The sequence below is a fragment of the Plecotus auritus genome, assembly GCF_963455305.1.
Source record: "Plecotus auritus genome assembly, chromosome: 3".
NCBI lineage: Eukaryota > Metazoa > Chordata > Mammalia > Chiroptera > Vespertilionidae > Plecotus > Plecotus auritus.
The window spans coordinates 32,776,644-32,798,085 of record NC_137772.1 but is presented as its reverse complement, the minus strand read 5'-3'; the positions used below and the strand labels follow the sequence as shown (position 1 = coordinate 32,798,085).

Sequence of the window (21,442 nt, the reverse complement as noted above, 5' to 3'; positions counted from 1 at the left end):
TGTGAGAGGATTTTTTTTAATTCAATTTGTAAAGGACAGTTTAAAAAAACAAAATGTTAGTAACACACTCGAACATTGGCTTGTTCATTTGACATTTTCTCTATCTTCACCAATTTTTATTACAAAAATCAGAAAAGTAAAAACCCATTACAATATTTGCACAGTGTAACCACAGTGTCACCTAAACAAAAGCTAATTTCTATAAAACCATAAACTTAACAGTTTTATTAAAAGAGATTCAAAATTCTCTCAGTTTACTGGATATACATAGTGGTATATATTTTAAAGCAGAAAACGCCCAGGAAAACAAAAACAAAGAAAAAGAAAATATAAGTCAGAGTGGTCAGTTAAGCATTTTGACCTGACAGTTCCTACAAATAATAACTTCCACTACATATAAAGGAAACCGTTATCTGCTGTAAAAATTCTAGAGACAAAGTAGGAAATGTGTAATAAAAATAATCAGAAGTCAGTCCCTGGCTGCATGTGTTTTCAACGAAACCCAGGCAGCGAGTTACATCAGGGAAGAAGGGACATGACTTATGTGTCCAAACCACTGTGTGTGTCTACAAGCGAGACCTTTACATGTCAAGTTGCAAAGTTTCCATGAAAGAACTTTGAAAAGCACAAATGTTTTTTCTTCATACAAATCACTGCAAGTAATCTGTAAGGCTGGACCTGGCATAGGGAAATGGCTGTCTTCTGTCAAAAATTCTGCAGGAATGAGGAAAAAGCAAGCTTTTCAAAATGATGCCCATGTGCAAAGAGTTAAATTACCAAGCACCTCTTTAACTGCCTCCAATTTATCTTCATGAGATATTTGACAAAAGGAAAAATTGCCAATTTATGGTGACAGATTGGCAGCAGAAAAATTAAATTCCAAAAGTGCATCGTTTAAGAGTCCCGCTACCTATGGAAGAAACTCTGATGCACTAAATACGCCCCACTCGTGCTTTCGCTAGGACTTGTCATATAAACACAAGTTTCCTTTTTCAGAAAGTCAAAGTATAAAAAAATAGGACAAGTTGAGGCATTCCTTTAAAAGTTGATGCTACATTAGTATTCTGAGTTGGTTACTAGGAAGGATTAATGCTTCCAGACAGAGGCCGGCCACTTGCCTTTAAGAGCCGTGGTAGAGGTTCATGGTACCCAGGACGGCAATGTCATATCTTTCTTCCACCTTCACAGAATTGGAATGCTCTATTACACTATTAAGCTCAGGGATGCTTTCAGCAGTGTCCCCAAACCCGTGGTAATGTCCATAGTGCAAATTTTCCCCAATATCTTCCACCCAGGAAGGTCTATTAGCTACGCAGCTACTTGGACTCCCATTCAGGTGCAGAGAACCGCACATCTCAGGGTTAATGCTCATGGTCTTTTCTGGCTCCTCAGTCCCATTAACACAGAGAGAACCCTGGCTACTCAGAAATGGTCGTCCTGGAACTAATCCATTGCTAATTCCATTAGATCCTGTTAAGCACTGGTTATTCCTGCTTTCCATCCCATTGATCTGAGTCGTGGAAGAGAAGTCCAAATGTCCATTGATGACACATCCGTTTGTCAATGTATTCGATACGGAGCTACTGTTTTTCATATCTGCATTAAGAAATACACCTGTCACCAAAATTCAGAACCAGAGGGGAGGAGAAACTATAAAATGCTTCATTGCTGCTATAATTTTAAAGGACTTATTCAGTTTCTTTTCTTTTAAACAAACCAGTTCCTTTTCCAAAGTGAAAACCATACATAGATTTTAAAATAAAACACAACAGTAGCATTTGCCTAGTAAGAAAGGAAACATTTATCAATTTCAGTAGTGTTGGGGAGCCAAAAATTAAAAAACTTAAGCTGACAAATATACTGCATGAAAAATACCAATGGTACTGAAAAGCTGTCAAAAAAGCTTCCCATTTTAAGACTACTCTCGGAGAATGGTTTTAAAAATCACCCCTGAGAAAGTCCACCAGAACTGAATGTAAGGATTCCCACAAAAGGCTGAAATAAAACACAAACTTCTCCAGCTCTTAACAAGAGGAAAGCGGTTATGAAGCAGGTGAATTAAGGCAGCTCCTCGGACTAGGTGAGACAGTGTCATACCTCACAAGTCAGGAAAGCATACACAGGAATATGAAAAGAAATCGCTTTTCCTTTTAACACTCAAATCTACGCGGTACTTCTGCCCAATGCCACATAGCAGCTCCGCAGAGTGCCGAGCACAGCGACCACAGGCAGGAACTAATGGTTCTCATGCACAGTCTTGGGCCAATGGCAGTTCTGAAGTTTCTTCTGAGTTCATCAATTAAGGTGATCATTACATCCAAGGTTCCACTTTCAAAAACAACTTATATTGGAAAATGTTGGTAGGTTAATCTGCATCCATTAAAAGAAGGATGTCTTACAAAAAAAAATGTCAGTCACAAAACATTTGGGCACATGGGAATAGGCAATTACAATGTATTTTTCTGTATAATGACACTAGAGAGTTAATATTCATGTTCACAGGCATTCACAGCACAGTATAGAGAATGATCTAAAATTATGTCTTGCTTACTAATATTAAATTTTAATGTTCTGCGCTATTAAAGCATGGTATGATATTAAACACAGAAGAGCTAAGCTATAACAGATGAGGACCCATTTTGCATATGTGATCACCCTAACATCTCACACAGTGCGCCTGTCCCCTTGAAGGGCTCACTTTTGGGTTCACCATCTATAGACCTCTGACTTGCACTCAAACACAGGTTTTTGTGTGTCCTGCAAATCTCCCTGCCAACAAAAAAATCAAAGCTTGTTCAATGAACAAAAACATCTCCTAAATATTCCATTAATCAACAATTTCCTGGCAATTTAAATGACAATCATAGTTTAATAATTATTATAAATTCTTCAGCGGATTATGAAAATTTTTAAAAAAGTAAATAATAGCTTTTCTATTTAGTTAAAACTCAAGACTAGAGAGCAAGTGTTTCAAGAACTAAACATGAAGTGAAATAAAAAGGAAAATACCAAGCTGTTCCAGGGTAATATTTATATTAATTTTTATAAAAGTATAAACAACTGTTCCTGGGTGATAAAACTCATGGGTATGGTGGCGAGTTTGATAGTTATTAATAACTGGTATACTACTAACAAAGGCGAAAACCCTCTTTTCAGGTGACTGGGTCTGCAAAGGTAAATGAGCATGACCTCAGAAATGTGAGGTAACGAAACTCACTTTTTTTCTTTAATATTCACCGTGTGTGTACTGCTTTCCTTTAGTGCATTACGCAATCTAAAAATCAAGGTTAGTAGATAACCTCATATCATTATAAGAAACCTAATAAAACTGAGCAAGAAAATAACAGACATGCTAGAGAATGGCTAAGACAGAGCCCCACTGACCACTCTAATACTGTCCTTTATTCTGTTCCAAGCTGCCTTTCAGGACTCACCCATTTACTTATCTGCTAACTATTTTAATTTTTGCTTATTCAGTCAGATAATGTTATAAATGAAATGATGGAAAATACGAGGATGCTTACTTGGCATCTGTATATGGGATGAGCTGGGCTTGGAAAAATTATGGCTTTTAATGTTACGTTCAAGCTTGGTATTAAATTTAACCTGAAAACCCAGGGAATTAATGTTTGAAGATTAAAGATGATTACTTCTGCCCTTTTAAAAGCATGTAGCAATGCCATTAAAAAAAAAACACAAACTGGCTTTGAGTTTTGTTTCATTTAATTATTTGGCAAAAAGGTGACTCCTCCCATAACAATTTTGTAGCTTCTAGAAAGATGTATACATTTCTTTTCATTTTTAAAAACAGAAATGATTTTTTTCATGTAAGTCTGGGAAACAAAATATATAATCTTTTATCCCAGTAGAGAATTTGGCATAAAGACATAATAAAACTTTTAAAAAGCCAGTATCTATTTCTAAATATATTAATACAGTAAAAGAATGGCTAAAATATTTTCATGGTACTTAAAGATTGTAGAAAAAAAGCATTAACTAAATGGATAAATCTTAAAAAGCTGAAAGAAACTGAGCCTTTGCCTTTTAAAAATGGATGACTATCAATACTAAAATTTTAATATACTAAAAATGTTAGCAAATAGAATGTGTTTTGTGAGACATGGTGGTCAGCATTTTACTAGACCTAGAGTGCGTGGCACAGAAACCAGAGCAACCACTGAGTGTCGAATGACAGATTCCTTACTGGCGCAACTGGTTACAAGTTAAAACCACAATGTTTACTAGTACTCAAGGTTTATGGCGAGTCAGACTTCTGGCTGTTAATCGCTTTGAAATTACTACCAATAGGCGTTCATTCATTATATTCACCCAAAGTCCTCCGTCAGAAAATAAAAAATGCAAAACCTTATTAAACAAGGCACATTAAGCAAAAGGTTAAAATCAGAATATAGAGATTGCACTTATATTTTTCATATCCATAGAATGCACCAAAAACACTTATCCTTGTATCTACAAACTTGCCCAAGATATGCAAATTATAACATTCTTTGAAACACTAGACAACAAAGTGCAAAACTTGTTTGAAAGAAGCTGTTAGAAATAATATGCATACTGATTCTTGCAACGACAAGGGGTCTGCATTGCTGAAACAGTATATATTTCTATTTCTTTTGGTCCAACAGAACCACCCTCCTGCTGTGTGGTGTCTTCGACCATTGGACTGTTGTTGCAGCTAACAGGAAACTGTCCACTCCCACCTGTTACAACAGCAAACTCTCTATCGACGTGCATTTTTTCAGCATCATCTTCTGCCTCGCTGTTCACTAGTGGCATGCAGTAATCCAAGCTTTGAGCTGCACAGGAAACAAAGGCAATTTTAGATCCCCTGCACACACAAGACAAATATTTTTCATTCCTTTTTGTTTGAGCACTGAACTTCTGACAAGAGAGATTTTTTTCAAATAATTTCATAATCTACATGACAAATGATCTTAGTATACTACAGAGAAACTTTCCCACAGTATTACAAATATTTTAAAATTTAGTATATTCTATATTATGCCTCAAAATGTCCAATTGTTTTTTATAAATACTAGGACAGTTCTTGGGTAGCAACATAAAAATCATGAAAATGATCTTCAAATAAAAATAAATCATGACTTTCAGTAACAGAAAATAAGGTAAAAGCCAAGACTCAAGACAGGCCTGCCAATACTGTCCCCATGTGGTACTAGCCATAACATTCAAGTTTTAGTTCCAAGATATTTGGAGCTGAAGCTACATGTACATTTCTTATGAAATTATCATTCTCTGTATCTTGGAGAAATGCTAATATGCACATTTAATCTCTTTTCCTCCAAGTACTACATACTCTGTGCAGAAACACCGTTCCCCCCCTCCCCCGCAAACCCTAGTATCCCGACTTCTCAGGAGCAGCCACTCTCATTTGATATAGACAAATCTAGTCTTAAGCACTTATTTTTTTTCAAAACCAGAACCTAAAAATCATTTTTATGCTTTGCTTTTATTCATTTACCATGGCATAAAGGTATCCCTATCAACTAAGTTCAAAAGAATCTTTAAAGTTGAAAGCCCATTGTACGGCGTATTATCCTTCGCCTACCACCAAATTCCCTGCTACTGTTTGGGATGCTTCAGTTTTCTTTCCTATTGTGAATACCATAGTTAAATCAATATCCTTATAAAGGCATCTTTGTGCACATTTCTAGGTCTTTACTCAAGATAAATAACTAGCAATATTTTTGGGTCAAAAAAATAAGCAACAACTTTTAGTGCTAAGTATTTCAAATAATTTAAAAGCAGAGACTTAAATTTTGCAGCTTTAATTACTTCTAGTTTTAGAGGCACACAAGTCATTTTCAATATAGGAATGAACATATTCCAGATTATTCCCTTAACTGTTGAAACTAAAGATGATAATGTAGTCTTAATGAAACAGAAACAAATTCTGAATTAGTGAGAGAAACAGAGGAGTGTGATTTTGTGTAGTTGAGAGAAAATGGAAGTCTGTACAGGTAGAAGGCCAAAAACAGTCTACAGAGAGGTGCTTTGAAAAACCAGAGGCATTAAACCACGGATTTCAGTCTTTTCCACTCAATGCTTTTTGTAATCCCTCTACAGGCCCCAAATAAGTGATAGGCAAGGTTCTATCTTCACTATGAAACAGTACTTTCAAGAGTTCAGCAGTATGTAAGCCATCTCATAAAGGGGGAAGTCTGGAAAGAGGTGTTCCAAATACCAGCTGTCACAATCCATACAACCTTCAGGGAGTTCTTAGTCTCAAGATAAACCTGCCTTCAGCACGGGGTGTGGCTTCTCCTTTTCCCCACTCTAATGCCCGATAAGCCAAATCAGGTGTATACTGAGAACAGGTGCAGGCTATCATGGCAAAACCACAAATGTCCTTGTGAAAAAGACATCCCTTGGGATACAGGGTAGCTTTTAGTAGCCATACTCAATGTCTGGTTTTGTTGTGGAGCTCAGGTTTCAGTGTTCCTTGGGCAAAGTGGCAACTACATTATATCTGTAATTTCAGATCTGTGAAAAGCTTGTTTTGTCTTGTTTTTTGGTAAAAGGTAAGCCCAGTCCTGGCTGGTTTGGCTCTGTGGATAAGAGTATTGGCCTGCAGACTGAAGGGTCCCGGGTTCAACTCCAGTCAAGGACACAAGCCCGGGTTGTGGGCTAAATCCCTAGTGGGGGATGTGCGGGAGGCAGGCGATCAATGATTCTCTCTCATCATTGATGTTTCTCTCTCCCTTCCCCTCTGAAATTTAAAAAAAAAAAAAAGAAAAAAGATAAGCCCAGCAGGTGTGGCTCCGTGGCTGAGCATTAACCTATGCACCAGGAGGTCACAGTTCAGTTCCTGGTCAGGGCACATGCCTGGGTTGCAGGCTCTATCCCCAATTGGGGATGGGGGGAGGGGCATGAGGGAGGCAGCTGATCCGTGATTCTCTCATCATTGATGTTTCTCCCTCTCCCCCTCTCCTTTCCTCTCTGAAATAAAAATATATTTAAAAATAAATTTAAAAAAATTAAGATCACCCTTATCTTCATAAAAGTTTTATTTGCCAACTCATCTTTTGAGCCCAGTGCCTAGGATAGTACCCATATCAACAAATGAAACCAATGCTCTAGCCAGAAAGGGCACAAACACAGAAAGCAAGCAAGAAATATGAACTACAGCAACCAGTAACATGGAAACAACCCGTCATTTCAGAGTAGAAGCCGGACATGAAGGCAGACCTGCCACTAGGGGGCCAGAGTGTCGGTGGCAAAGGAGGTTTGGGGACATTCAAAACAAAAATGTGTATACAGAGGACCTGGGGCACAATGCCATTTTAAAACAAAAATTAATCCCTTAACTAGAGGCCTATCCAGTGCACTAGCAAATATGCTCTAAAGTTGTTCCACTTAGCAGATATGCCTTTTGTTAATGCAGGTAAGTTTCTCATTAATAGAAGATAAAAATGAAACAAGAACAAAGGCTTTCGTATTTGGGTAGTCACTCTTTAATGTAGGAAGCATATGCTAATGCAGACAGCCTGGAATTTAATTATTTCTCTAAGGATACACCATCTTTATAGTGAGTTTTTCCCATAAAATATCTGCAAGGATATTTCACTACTTGGCTGATAATCCAGCTGCCCCAGAACCCTGGGTAATTTCATACTAATGTCTTCACTTTATTCTCAGCACCTGCATATAGTGAGCACTCAATAATACAGGGGCATTAAGATTGCATTTGCTTTTTAAAATTGTACTTTATGGTCCTAACCCAGTGGTCGGCAAACCGCGGCTTGCGAGCAGCGGTTTGCCGCTCTGTTGACTAATGGTTTGCCGACCACTGTCATATACTACCCTTTACCTCTTTGCACACAATATGCCACAATTGCCTAATCCTCACAGCTTTCAACTACACTGTAACATTTATTCTAGTCCAGGGGTCGGCAAACTCATTAGTCAACAGAGCGGCAAACCGCCGACCACTGCCCTAACCGGTTTGGCTCAGTGGATAGAGCGTCGGCCTGCAGAATGAAGGGTCCCAGGTTCGATTCCGATCAAGGGCATGTACCTTGGTTGCCGGCACATCCCCAGTAGGAGGTGTGCAGGAGGTGGCTGATGGATGTTTCTCTCTCATCGATGTTTCTACCTATCCCTCTCCCTTCCTCTCTGTAAAAAATCAACATATTTAAAAAAAAATTGTACTTTGTCATGAAATTAAAATCGGCCTCTCAGAATATTCAGAACATTGGATCTGGATTTGACTCCTTTTTCTGACAATCACAGATGACACCTGTGGCATTTTCTCCCACACCTACCTATCGCCAAAGTAACTTTAAATATTCCATGTTCCATCTGAGAAAGGTGGTCTGTAAACACTTCAGAATTCTCCCAAAACTGTAAATTTTGATTGTTTTGGAAAAACATTGTCCCTTCCTGTTTTATTTACCCCCACAGCTAAAAGAAAAAATTACTGAACATGTTGTAAAGTGTCCTTACCTTTTGACTCCCAAAGCAGGTATTTGTTGAGGATTCTAGCACACATTAAACTGCACACTTATGATGGAAAACCATCTAGGACTAGCTCAAAACAAACACAAGCAGAGTCACTGCCCAGGAAGTCTTCTCATCATTGACCTCCGGAGCCAAGGTGCTCCATTCAGGAAGGTGCCGGGATAACAGAGGCCTGCATTTGTATTTTCATCTAAAACTCAAGGGCTGAATAAAACCCGTAAAGCCAATTCTAAGGGAGCTTCTAAAACTACACAAACCATGAAAGAACAGTTTAAAATGTAGGAAAGGCTTATAAAAAATCCCTAGACTTACTCCATACCGGAGACACCAAATGATGTGTAAAACTCGCAAGTAGTTTCATACAGTGGATTTAAGAGAAGCTCGGTGTTGTAAGATAGTGATCTTTCTTTGTGGATCTTTACAGTGCCAGTCAGAGGTCCCTCCCAGGTGCTGACCACCACCACAGTGGCAGGATACCACACCCCTGTGGTCTTTCCACTGAACTGGGAATTCTGACCTCAGTTCCCCATTAAAAAAACCAGGAGGGAAATGTTTCCTTGGTTTCCCACCAGCCATTACCAGTTAGAACTATTCTCTGTTCTACTATAGAGCACATTTAACCCAAATAACTAATTTTGAAAATAAAGATCCTGTTAAAAATAGCATCTAAGGCCACTGCAAAAGGGGTTCTGTAAGGTAACCTTTTGGGGAACTTCGACAGAGCCCCAACTGCAGTAGACCAGGGGGTGGGGAAATTCAAGAGAGTAAGGCAGTGGGGATGCATAAGTGACAGTACTGCCAAACTACGGAGGGGGTTGGGGTTAAAACACGGAATGAAAAGTGGATGTGAAATACACCATCCTGAAGGTATGCCAATGGTGGATTCCCACTGCAGCTGCACACACTGGAAACAGACTAGCACATGAGGCTTGAATTCAAGATTACAAGAATAAAAGTGGAAATCACAGAAAATGCTTGGTTCTTATTGTAATTCATTCAAATTATATTTCTAAAACGCTATATGTTTAAGGATTAAGACAAAACAACCATTTGTTATTCTAACACAATCAAGTGTTCTCTCTGGTCAAATTAAAAAAAACACACACCACACAAATATAGACATTTACTGCAAGTCTGAGAACACTAAGGAAACAAAATGAAAGTATTTTATATATATGATACTCCATAGAAATAATTACATTAAAAATTCTGACTTCTTGACTCTCATGTTTAAATAACGAGTTAACAAATATTAACAGATGTGTTAAGGCACATCTACCTTCTCCCCCTGCAGTCATTAAGGCTGGTCAACCTGAACAACTAAGAACAGAAAGTGAAAATCCTGTTAAATTCATCCGGGGAAAGTGTGCTGAGAAACTTCCTACTGCTAATTTTAAACTGAGTCATTCATGTTGAAGATAATTTCTTAAAAGATATTTTAATATTACATACTCACACATACGCATGAGATGCTAAGATCAATAATATACCTATTTGATTAAAACAAAACCACGAGGTCAACTTAACATCTGAGATCTGGTATTACCACAGCCTACTTCTTATGGCAATGTTTCCAAAAATAAAACTGTTAAGTTACTAGGTAAGTTTGTAACTCACAGTACCCTTCCCCACTCACAATTCTAGAGCTGCACCCCCAAAATATTACTGGCTAAAAACAAGGTAAAGGTTTCTCTAATTGGTGAAACTGCCATTCTTTTCTAGCCAGGATCATTAATAATCAGGACAACAGCTCTCAAGAAATACATGAATAATTGTAGAGTGTTACTCCTGAAGACTAAGAATGCTAACAAAATTAAGCACATCTTTGTAAAGCAGTGCCAGTTTAAGTCCTGAAGTCCATCTGTCATTCCATCTTGAGCAAATGGTTTATCAATGGGGGGAGAAATTCAAACCTAATTATATAGCTACTTCCTTGCACCATCATAAATGAACAAAATCCCATATTGGGAAATATTACCCCAAAATACTTTTCACCAAAACCAACCACTCCAGTAACTTTGGATTTTATTTCACCCTCCAGAGTTCTATGGTCCTATCTATTATGTCTGTTCTGACCGAAGCACATTTTGAAACTGGTGTGAATGACTGTATACAAGACATTTGCTTCCAAAGGACAGTTCATATTTGAGCAGCACAAAAAGGCCAAGGCATTATTCCTTTTGGTTCTTCACATCAATATAGTTTCCAAGGGAAAATCACTCCAATTAGCTTAAAATATTTGAAAATGGCTTATTGAAAGCAGAGAGATACTACTTTCTGTAGGGAAGAGTAGGTAACTTTCTGACTGAAGATTCTAAAGTAAAAAAAATTAAAGGAGTGAATTTTACAGGGCACATGTTTAAGAATTGGTTCAAGCTATGCATTTATTTAACCAAGGTATTTCAGTCACCCATAAGAAAAAGCCAAACTTGTACTTCAAAAAAGAAAAAATGATTTTAAACTCTTCCAAATACTTTCATATGTGATTTTAAAAAGTATTTTATGTGCATGTTACATTAGGAAAAAAGTACTTTCACTTTGGCATAAGAACCAAAAACTTAACCACAAAATGAATTCAGGGTCGGCTGGAGTGGCTCAGTTGGTTGAGTGTCGTCCTGTGTATCAAAGGGTTGCCGGTTCAGTTCCTGGTCAGGGCATGTACCTGGGTTGTAGAGGTTCAATCCTCAGTCAGGGAGCATAAGGAGAGCAACCAATGTTTCTCTTTCTCTTTCTCTGCCTGCCCCCTCCTCTCTCTAAGTATGTCCTCGTATGAGAATTAAAATAAAAAAAAATTCAGTATGAGCAGAGACTTAAGCTCACATAAATAGCAAATTTAAAAAATGCCCAAAATTAAATGAACTAAGGCAACTGATCTTGAATTGCATACTAAAAAACTGGTCAAAGAATGGAAGTAACTATAGAGCTATGGAAGCCAAGAACAACTTCATTTAGAACATTCAGGTAGTTGGGTGGAAAAAATCTTGTTTTAGTAATCAAGAATTACTGCCCTAACATACCATTCACAGCAAGTACTTAATGGTAAAATGAAAAAAAAATGAAAAAAAAATCAACTCTTCCTTTCCCATACAGAAAGGAGTGGCAGCAGGCATGGGGGTGGGAAGAAGACAACTACCTATGCTTACAAATATGAATTTATATACACACACTCTTAAGTCACATGTGGGGCAATCTCAGGACTGGAGTACTAGAAATTTTAATGAGCAAATAATTAAAATAATGCTCAGTAGACAAATGATTAACACTGGAAGAGGAGCTATGAAAGTTTATCTGGTGTCAAGCAATTATTTCTCCTGTGATCGTGACAAGTATTATTTCATGTATATATGGAGCAGTGCTCAACCTTAGGTTTGCATAATTATTACCTGCAAACTTAAATGCCAGACATCAAGCACATTTTCTTCTTAATTGACATCCTCAGGTTGTTAGGTATGGCAATTTGTGAAAGCTGCATGGTGAGTGTAGTGCGTAAGATGTGAATCTCTAACTCTGGTTTACCTAAATGAATCCTTGTCTGGAGAAGGAAAATAAAATCCCTAAAAACCTGCATAATGCTTCAAACTAAATTTGTGTGGCAATAGGATTTAGGAAACTTAGGACAAAAACAGTGAGATATTGGCCAAATCGGCTCACCATAAAACCTTCAGAAACTAGTTTTAAAAACTCTCTAGGTACATTTCTACATCTTAGTAGAATGTTAAGTGTCAAACCTTTTAAAAACAAACAGAATTTAAGATTTATCCTACCAAACTACATTCACAGACATAGTCAGCATGAGGGCACAATGAAGCTAACAATATCATTCCACAATATTAATCAGGCATTAAATTTTAAAAAGTATATGCTCTTAAAGAGCTTTAAAAATACATTAGAAAATATATAGTGAAACATGTTGCAAATAAGTGACAATGTTGAGCAACACTTTATTAAAAACCACATTTGAAGTATAGGTATACATACCTCCATGTGTTTTATCAAATAGCACCTTCTAGATTTATTAGGCTCATAACGCTATGAATTTGATAAACTATTACATTTAAGTTCTTCATTCATTTAAAAGTCACATAACTGTAAGTTTTTAGTGACCAAGATTTCAGAAGTTATGAAGTAGATATTACAATTTTTGTCATAAAAAAAACACAAAAACCTTTGTCTGAATATACCCATTAGAGACAAAGCAGTGAAGAGAGAATGTTGACCCATAAAATTTAAACACCTCTAACCAGCAGTGTTTTCTCATACTATACTTGTATAGTTGATTAAAAAATTTTATTTTTACTCATCTGAGGATATTTGTTCCCACTGATTTTTAGAGAGTGGGAGGGAGGGAAGGAGAGGGGAAGAGAAAGAGAGAAACATCAGTGTGAGATATATTGATTGGTTGCTTACTGCATGCACACTGACCAGATTGGGGAGAACCTGCAACTGAGATATGTGCCCTTGACTGGGAATTGAACCCTCGATCCTTCGGTCCACAGGCAGACACTCTAACCACTGAGCCAAACCAGTGAGGGCTAATTGTTTTTAAGTCAAAGGGCACAACTTTGTATTTTTAGCAAATCTTACCTGAGTGCATAATTTCAGAGTGATTACTTTTCACTGTCATCTCTAAATTTCCTCCGTATAAGTTTGCTAAATATTCCTGCCAAGCTATAAATTTGTCCTCTGTTTAAGATACTTTATATACAGATATACGTATATGTAATTTTTTCCTAAATAAAGAGTTTTTTTCCCAACTTCAAGAATGACTGCTTCTGATTATTTGCAAACTCCCAAACTAAAGATAAAAAAGTGGAAGAATACCTAAAACTTGACTTACCTTACAGAGTATTAAGTCCTCAAAGTGACATACCAGATCTTGTGACAAATACACACTACCCTGTGGGTCATGGAGACCAGCTGAGGCCAAATCACAGTGCAAATGGAACAGTATAGCAAACGTCTATCTTCCCAGATGTGAAACTATGTTTTACTACCAAACCAACAATTGTTATAAGCTTGGGGACATTTATGGGAAACAAAGAAATCAGGCACAGGGGCAGATTTTTTTTTAATAGTTGTATTTCCAACAGGTACAACAAACAAGAGAAATCTTTCTAATTCATGGAAGGTAAACCTGGGCATGCAGAAATGTTATCAACACACATTTATATTTGAGCTGTCAACACTGCCCTCTAACATTCTCCCCTTTTGTTAAATGGCCAAATCTTCAAAGTAGCAATACAGGAAAAATTCCACCTTCACTGTACCAGAATCCTCCGGGCACAGTACCACCTTAAGTGAAGGTCTCATCTTGAGGTGCTTTCAGCCATAAAAAAAAGAAAACATGTTAAAGAAAGTAAACACTCGCCTACAAAGTGGTCTCACCTTCGGTTCTAGCTTTCTTCACTTCAAAGGGTTCCGAATCTTCCAAGCATCTCTTGCGATTTGTTCCCATACTAACATGATTAGGAAATATATTCTGATGGCCCCCATTTAAGGTGCCATTATTATAGAAACGGTTCAGATGACAATTCTGGAGGTTCAAGAGAAACTGGGTACATTCTTGGAAACCCTGGGTTTGAGCAATGTCTGCTGCTGTCAGGCCACTGGCATTTCTCAGGCTGTACAACACAAAAACACTGAATTACATCCCATTAGCATTTTCATCTGGTCTCTGCTCCTGCCGAACTGACTAACTATCTGAAGGTGATATGAAAGAGTATATAGATTTACAGCAAGTCTTCATTAAAGAAGGCGTTACTCATTCTAGCTCTGTAACTAACTTCTCTCTTATGCACATTTGATTACTAAGCAAGATTTGGGCGATAGTAATTTAAAAATCAATATAGTAAACTTTAAAAAAAGGCATCTTCCTATTTAACGTCTCAAAATCATTTTTTGTTAGTCTGAAGAACCTAAATTTATGCTAACTTCAGACTTAACCTGAATTCTATATTATCAGCACTTAATTTTAATAATCCATTCCTTAGCTTGAGTAAAATCATTAACAAACAAACATGTACTGAAATTGTCCATGGCATTCATAACAATGGCTTCCTAAAAACAAAGGTATGCAATTGCTTACCAACAAGCCAGATTTTATGTGACACTATAAGTGGAAGTTTAGAAGGATGTCCTGACATTAAAATAATTTGTCATTAGGCTGGAGATGTGAAAAGCTGAGCATTGTTTTTTTTGGCCTTGCTTAGGAAAACTTGTAGGAGTTGGCATTCTAGAGCATTATGAGTAGATATTTCCTGTGAAAGCCAAATACTATTCTAGGAACTCATGCCCTAAGGCTAAGAGTCCCACTACTGAAAAGAATCAACATCTTACGTGGTTAACATCACAAGTAAAGGTCTGATATCTTCTTTAGTAGCTAAGCTTCAAATTAAAGGAGGAAGTGGTGGTGTAAGTGAAAGATCTGAATAAGATGAATATAAAAGAACCAGTTGAACTTGGAGATCTTAATTAGGAAACAATAAACATTTAAAGAACAAAAGCAACTCCACGTTAAAGTTCCCCTGGAGAACAAGAAAATACACTGTTCTGTGAAATAAATCTGTAAAAAAAAGCAAAATAGGTTGTTAGCTACAGGTTGACAAACTGAAATTGCAGAAATACCAAACAGCAAAGATTATCTCCATACCTACTCAGTAAGCTATGCTATGAACAGAGCAAAGGTATGATCAAATAAGGCTTTATTTTGTGAAATAACCAATGCAGAACCTTTGATTTCTGTTTCCTAGGTTAATATTAATGCCCAAAAAAGAAAACTTTTTTTTCCCAGAGAGAAAACTGCCAAATCAGGGGCAAATCAGGGTCTTTCATTTTCAAAGATAAAAATAAGCCTTGAGTTCCTATTTCCAGCCATCATACTCATAACACTCCACCTCAGAAACGAATAATCTATATATTCTTGGATAATCATTAAACATATCTTCACTTCTTAGAAGATGACATAAAGAAATGTATTATACATCTTGAAAAAAGGCAAAAGCCCAGACTCAATTTTATCAGATATAAAAGAGACAAGTCTCATGAATTCCAGAAACCAACAATATTTTCTTAAACATAGAAGGCAGTTGTGTGCGGCTACTGGGGACTAAAATTGACATTTTAATTTTACCTCATGGGTGTGAATTCTGATGAATATTATTCTAGAATTCTTAATGTTTTTATTTTGATACATAAATTAAATGGAAACTACTGAAATTTGGGCAGAGCAAATTACATGCATACAAAATAATCATATTCTTGATTTTTAAATATCAACTTGTTATTCAAATGTAATTAGAGTGTATAGCTGGACTATTTTTAAATGATGCATTTCATTTTCGGAAGATATCACAAGTGAAGATGGTCCAGAAAGGACTTCTTCAAGAATGTAAACACAAAAACGAAAGTTGCCACCTGAAAAAATTTAAATCTTAGCTTTTCCAAATTTGAAAAGATGAAGACCCAGAACATAAGCAAACTTTATACAATGATCATTTCTACAGGTAAGTATGGACTTACTCTCTAAAATCGAAGAATACAGAAATGAGAGGTTGATGCTTAAAATTAGAATAAAGTTGACAGTAAAGATTACTCCTTAGTGGATCACAGAATAAAAAGGAACAGTACATAGATTTTTAAAAATGGAATCTACAACCATAAATGCCAATTCACCAAGGAAAACTTGTGTAAGGAGCATGCCAACATTTTGAAGTTGCTGAAAAGAATAACATTCAAAATACGCCCAATTCCTTTACTCTTCATTCAGAAACTTAACAGTAGACTGAATTTGGGCTAGAATAGCAGTTTACTGTTCTTCCAAGGAAATATAAACTTAAAAGAAAAATAAGCAACAAATTAGTGCCAATATCCAGAGACCGTAGAGATTGTAAATGTTTAAGTGGGATTATCTGCCTTAATAAAAGACCTAGACATCACCACCCTACCTCCTTCCTTACCAAAAGTAGTCAAACACTTGCACATCACTTGATTGAGAAAGAGCCAACCAAATTTCCAAGTTGTGTCGGGTATTATCTTCAAAACTCAAAAGAAGAACTAGAGCCAACTCAGGCTATATACTCCCTATGCATGGACCAACCAAGGAAGAGAGAACAGTAACAAGTCAGACTGGTTCCTCACATAACTTTGGGGTGCCAGAAGTTAGAGTGATCCAAAAGGAAGGTCTAAATATTCTATAAAATGTATGGACAGATATCATAAGCTGGGACATTTGATGACTGTGGAAGAATTAATTGGGAGATTGTAATTTTGGCGATATCCCTATAGTATTATAGGAAATAGACAGAAAGTATCCTTTCTCTACTTCTAGGGAGTTATAGAAGATTTCAAATATATTATTTCTCAGGTTACTAAAGACTCAATATGGTATACACAATATATAGTTTACTTTAATAAACCTTATATTCCTCTGAAGCAAAAGATCTGTTAACATCTGATACTGATACACAACAACCAAAACCACTAGTCCCCTCTTCTGCCTCTAAATGTTTTCCTCCCCCATCTCCTCTCCTACTTACTTACTAGTACATTCATTCCTCTATTCCACCCCTGTGGAATGTTTAACTCCCTAATTCTGCTCTGCTCACATTTAAAAACTTACAAGTGGCTGCTCAATCATAGAATGCACATTACAAAAATTGACTGGAAAGTAACCTTAGGGATCATCTAATTCAGGGGGAGGAACTTTTCTTTTTCTGCAAAGGGCTAGAAAATAAATATTTTAGGTCTTAGAAGCCACCGACTCAATCACAACTACTCTGTCATTTTAGCCTGAAAGCAAGCCTCAGACAATATATAAACAACTGAGCTTAACTGTGTATTAACAAACCTTTATTTGTGAGTATTGAAATTAGAATTTCATATAATTATGTTTTTGTTTTTTGGTCAACCATTTAAATATGTAAAAATCCTTCTTAGTTTATGGGCCATTCAAAAACAAGCAGCAGGCTGGATCTGTTAACAAACTAATCCTCTCTATTCTTAATAACTGTCTATGGGTTCCTGAAAAAAATCTTTCTAGTAAAGACTTTTTCTATTTTATGCACTATTCAATTCAAACAAACAAACAAAAAAACCCCTGTCTTTATAGGTCTTAATTCCTCAACCCACTTTTTAATGTTAAATAAGTAGAGAGGACTTTTATATGAACTATAGAGGCTGAAAATCATATGGGTTTCCAAATAAAAACTGGAATAATCATTACATGGTACCATTCTCAAAACACTTTAATGTTTAACAAAAGCAGCTCAGGTCTTTAAATTCTTTTTTCATATAAGCTGTCCTATTTGCTAAGTAGCATGTCTCAAATGTTGTTTAAAATTTTGTTTTAAGAGCTGAAACACTAATCCTGGTTACATATCATCAATTCATTAACCCTTCAAACTCTATTTATAGTGCTCCAAGTTTAAACCTAAGCTATCCCCTGTTATTTTCCTAAAACTCCATGGGAGCTGGGCACATGAATGTGGCTTAAGATTGACAGGTTCTATAAGAACTTCACATTAAATGTGGTACTTTGTTCTTTTAGAGTACTTTTTAAACTGTCAGGCTTTCACCTTTCAATCAATCCACAGGTATTCACTGCGGTGTGATAGGCCACACTGCACTAACTGCTGGCCACTCCTATGAACTGCAAGTGAGGTACTGATAAAGACAAAAATTAATCTGAACGTCAGTCTTTACACACACTAGACTAGTCCAAAGAAAAATTTACAGTATCTGGAAGAAAATGTTCAAAATTACTCTCTAAAACTTTATTTTGCATGAAAATATTTAGTATAGACATTAAACTAAATCTTTTTTAATTTGGCACCTTTAGTTTGATGCACTTGGGCACACAGACTACACCTAGTCTAAAATTTTTCTTTGTCCATTTCTGAAAACAAGAGGACCCACATGGGACCAAGTTGTTCTATAGCTCTAGTTGACCCTCTCTGGTCCTAATATCAACTTTAAAAATCTTAGAAAGTAAGAGATTTAAAGAAATCAGGTATTCATCAACTTGATGTTCAAATCGGGTCTAGTTTGTTGAAGTACATGAAAATTGACATTATCAGATTTTTAGACTGGTAAGACCAATTTGCTACTACTTATTATGGAAGTGATCTGTAGGTTCTAGTTCCTGTAACAGTCAACATGAAATGCCATTTTTAGGCAGACAACCCATTTTCTCCAATGGGTCTTAGTATTCTTTCAAAATTGGAATATGAAAACATGGAAAGACATAGACTAGCCTGTGCTATGAATTATTTGCTCCGCTAAATAATTGGAAAAATCAAACTGGTATTTTTTTAAACTTTACTAAAGTTAAAAACATGCATGCATGCTTATATAGTATATTTTCTGTAATAAAATTCTGAATAGAATATTAAATTTATTATACCTAAGAATGTCTCTTCAAAGAACTTTAAAGCAAATTCCACTCTACTGCTAGCCAATCCCCCATCTATTTTCCACTTATAGTGTCACATAATTAGAATACATGAGAAGCCATTCTAGTAACAGTTTTTATTTTTAATTTGAAAAACCACGGATCAGGAAATACCTGAAATATAGATTTTAGAATCTGAGTTGTCACATCACCTTCAGGATGTTTTCTTTTTGTTAATGCCATGTGACAATAAAAGATAACCACAATTTTTATATAAATAATATTTCTGTTAAAATTCTGATCTCAACTTAACTATTGTTAGTTTACAAATAAAAAGGTAGATATTGTAAATTAGGGTAAGCAAAGCATGCAAATCTAAAGAATCTATATCTGAATTCCTAGATTAGCATTAAAACCAATCACCGCAACAAATACCTCAACAGTATGCCTCGTGTGGAGAAAGGAAGCCATACTGAACATTCAATGCCACAACTGTAAGGTTTTCGGAGAAGCACCTGTGGCAGTTTCAGCAGTTTCTATATGGAATGCTCCCCCTTTCTAGGATTACTTGAAAAAATCAAGTCAATTCGAATTACGTAGCTGTAAAACATTGACATGTGTAGTTTTTACAGATTCAGAATCTTCTGTGTGATTTAAAAAGGGCAATGGTTCATAAAACAGGAAACTTAAATAATAAGGGATCACATATTTGCAGGCAACATTTGGATTAAAAATACATATACATACATGAAGTGCAGAAGCACACTTATTGAGCATAAGCCATTGTCATGTGACCTCCTTGACCAAAAGCTATTGCTCTAAAACACTGCCTCCTCAATCACTTCTAATAATTTTTAGCATGAAGCCAATTTAATTATGTCAATATTTCAACAAAATTTAACAGTATGGACTAAAAACCATTAACTCACGATTCTGGTTACTTTAAAATTTGGTATGCTGTATCTCAAATACATTAGTAACTATTCCTAGATGGAAATAAGCAAATACATGGAATCATTAAAAAAAAAAAGATTAAAAACATTACTAAATGTCCATTTGTACAAACAAAACATTAGCAAACATCATAAGATTTCTTCAGTAAAAGAAAAATGTATATTTTTAACCCTTTGGTATCCAAATTCTTAAATAATTATGAAAACTTTCTTAAATATATTCTTTAGGTAACAATAGGGAGACACTATTTTTTAAAGTTTCTATCTTTAAAAATTTGGTGCCAAGTTTTCATTTTAAGTTCAACACTGATGAAGATAGTTTTACATTGCAACTGAACCCCAATTATGTTTGCATACATTAAAATATGGGTATCATTCAAATATTCTGATGAAATATTTAACATGCTCCCACTATATTCTAGCAAAGGTAAAATATATTTGGATTTAGAAATCATTAGTTTTATTTGAAAACATTCTTTGTAAAAGCAGTGGTTAAACAAATATTAAAACCTATATATTACTCAAGCATGAAAAATAAAACTTGTCAACAACTCTATAATACTGTCCAGTCCAACATCTGCTCCTGCCCAGGAGGCAGAACTTTGGTAGTTATCTCAGCAAGTTAATTCCTCCACCTTGCTCATAACACTTTAATAAAAGAAAAAAAAGACCCAGGAAATAGTAAGATCAGATAAGTTTGCCATAATGACAATTAAGTAAAGGACACAACACTAGGTAAGGATGATTGGAATGCAGAGGATCCAAAATCAGAAACTACTAATTCAGAGCTGTAATACTAATAAATTGCATAGTTGGGCTATTATTCTGAAGAACAAATAAGTGAACAAATGAAACCACCAAAAGTTCAAAAAATAAAAAAATGTAATTAAAAAAAGAAATCACAAATTTCAAAGTAAACCTGGGTTATTTTGGCAAGGGCAAAAGTTGCAAACATATTTCTTGCACTATTATTAAAAATTATTAAAAATATTAGAGGCCTGGTGCACGAAAATTCACCTTTTTTGGCAACATAAAAAAAAGTCTGTTAAGATCACTTTTGTTATTAAAGCCAACTGTGCCTGTTTTCTAAATTAGGCAAGATTTTTTTAGAGTGAGTCACTGAGCTTGTTTATATAAGGCTATAGAAGCTTCTCCAGCTAAGTTCTTCTAGGGATCACACTAATTAAGTTAAAATATATGTAAGCCTACTTGAAGATCTGGTTGCAACAGAATCAATGGATTCTACAGAAAGCTATGAGACTTTGTCATACCTAAACACTGCCATTATATATATAAACATATATAATGTGGTATTAAAATGGACTAGCAAATTTGACTGAGATGCAAGTAATTCTGGTTTTACTCTGACTCCTGCTAATGCCCCCCATCCCTTTTTTTCACTCCAAGGCATTAAAAAAAAAAGCTACTTTAATATCTGGGTGATATGGAAACATTCTCAACTTCAATCTCTCAAGAAAATAAATACAAAGTAACCAAAATTACTTGGTGCAAAAATACTAAAAGTAAAAATAATACAAGACTCAAAATCTGCACTTTACATTGTTAGTAGTAAAAAGGTCTGCTTCATTATCAGTAGACAGTAAGT

The 21,442-nt window shown here is 35.7% G+C and overlaps 1 protein-coding gene across 3 annotated transcripts in view; it reads right to left on the bottom strand.

Moving 5' to 3' along the window:
* The window catches only part of ANKRD10 (ankyrin repeat domain 10), a 35,890-nt gene continuing 14,448 nt past the window's right edge, over positions 1-21,442 (bottom strand). For all 3 annotated transcript variants that reach the window (XM_080662059.1, XM_080662057.1, XM_080662058.1), the window contains exons 4-6: positions 13,882-14,117; positions 4,719-4,814; positions 1-1,596 (exon numbers count right to left, since the gene is read on the bottom strand). In XM_080662059.1, coding sequence (XP_080518185.1) covers positions 1,121-1,596; positions 4,719-4,814; positions 13,882-14,117 — 808 coding nt within the window. In that variant the 3' untranslated portion in view covers positions 1-1,120. The remainder of the gene's footprint in view (positions 1,597-4,718; positions 4,815-13,881; positions 14,118-21,442) is intronic.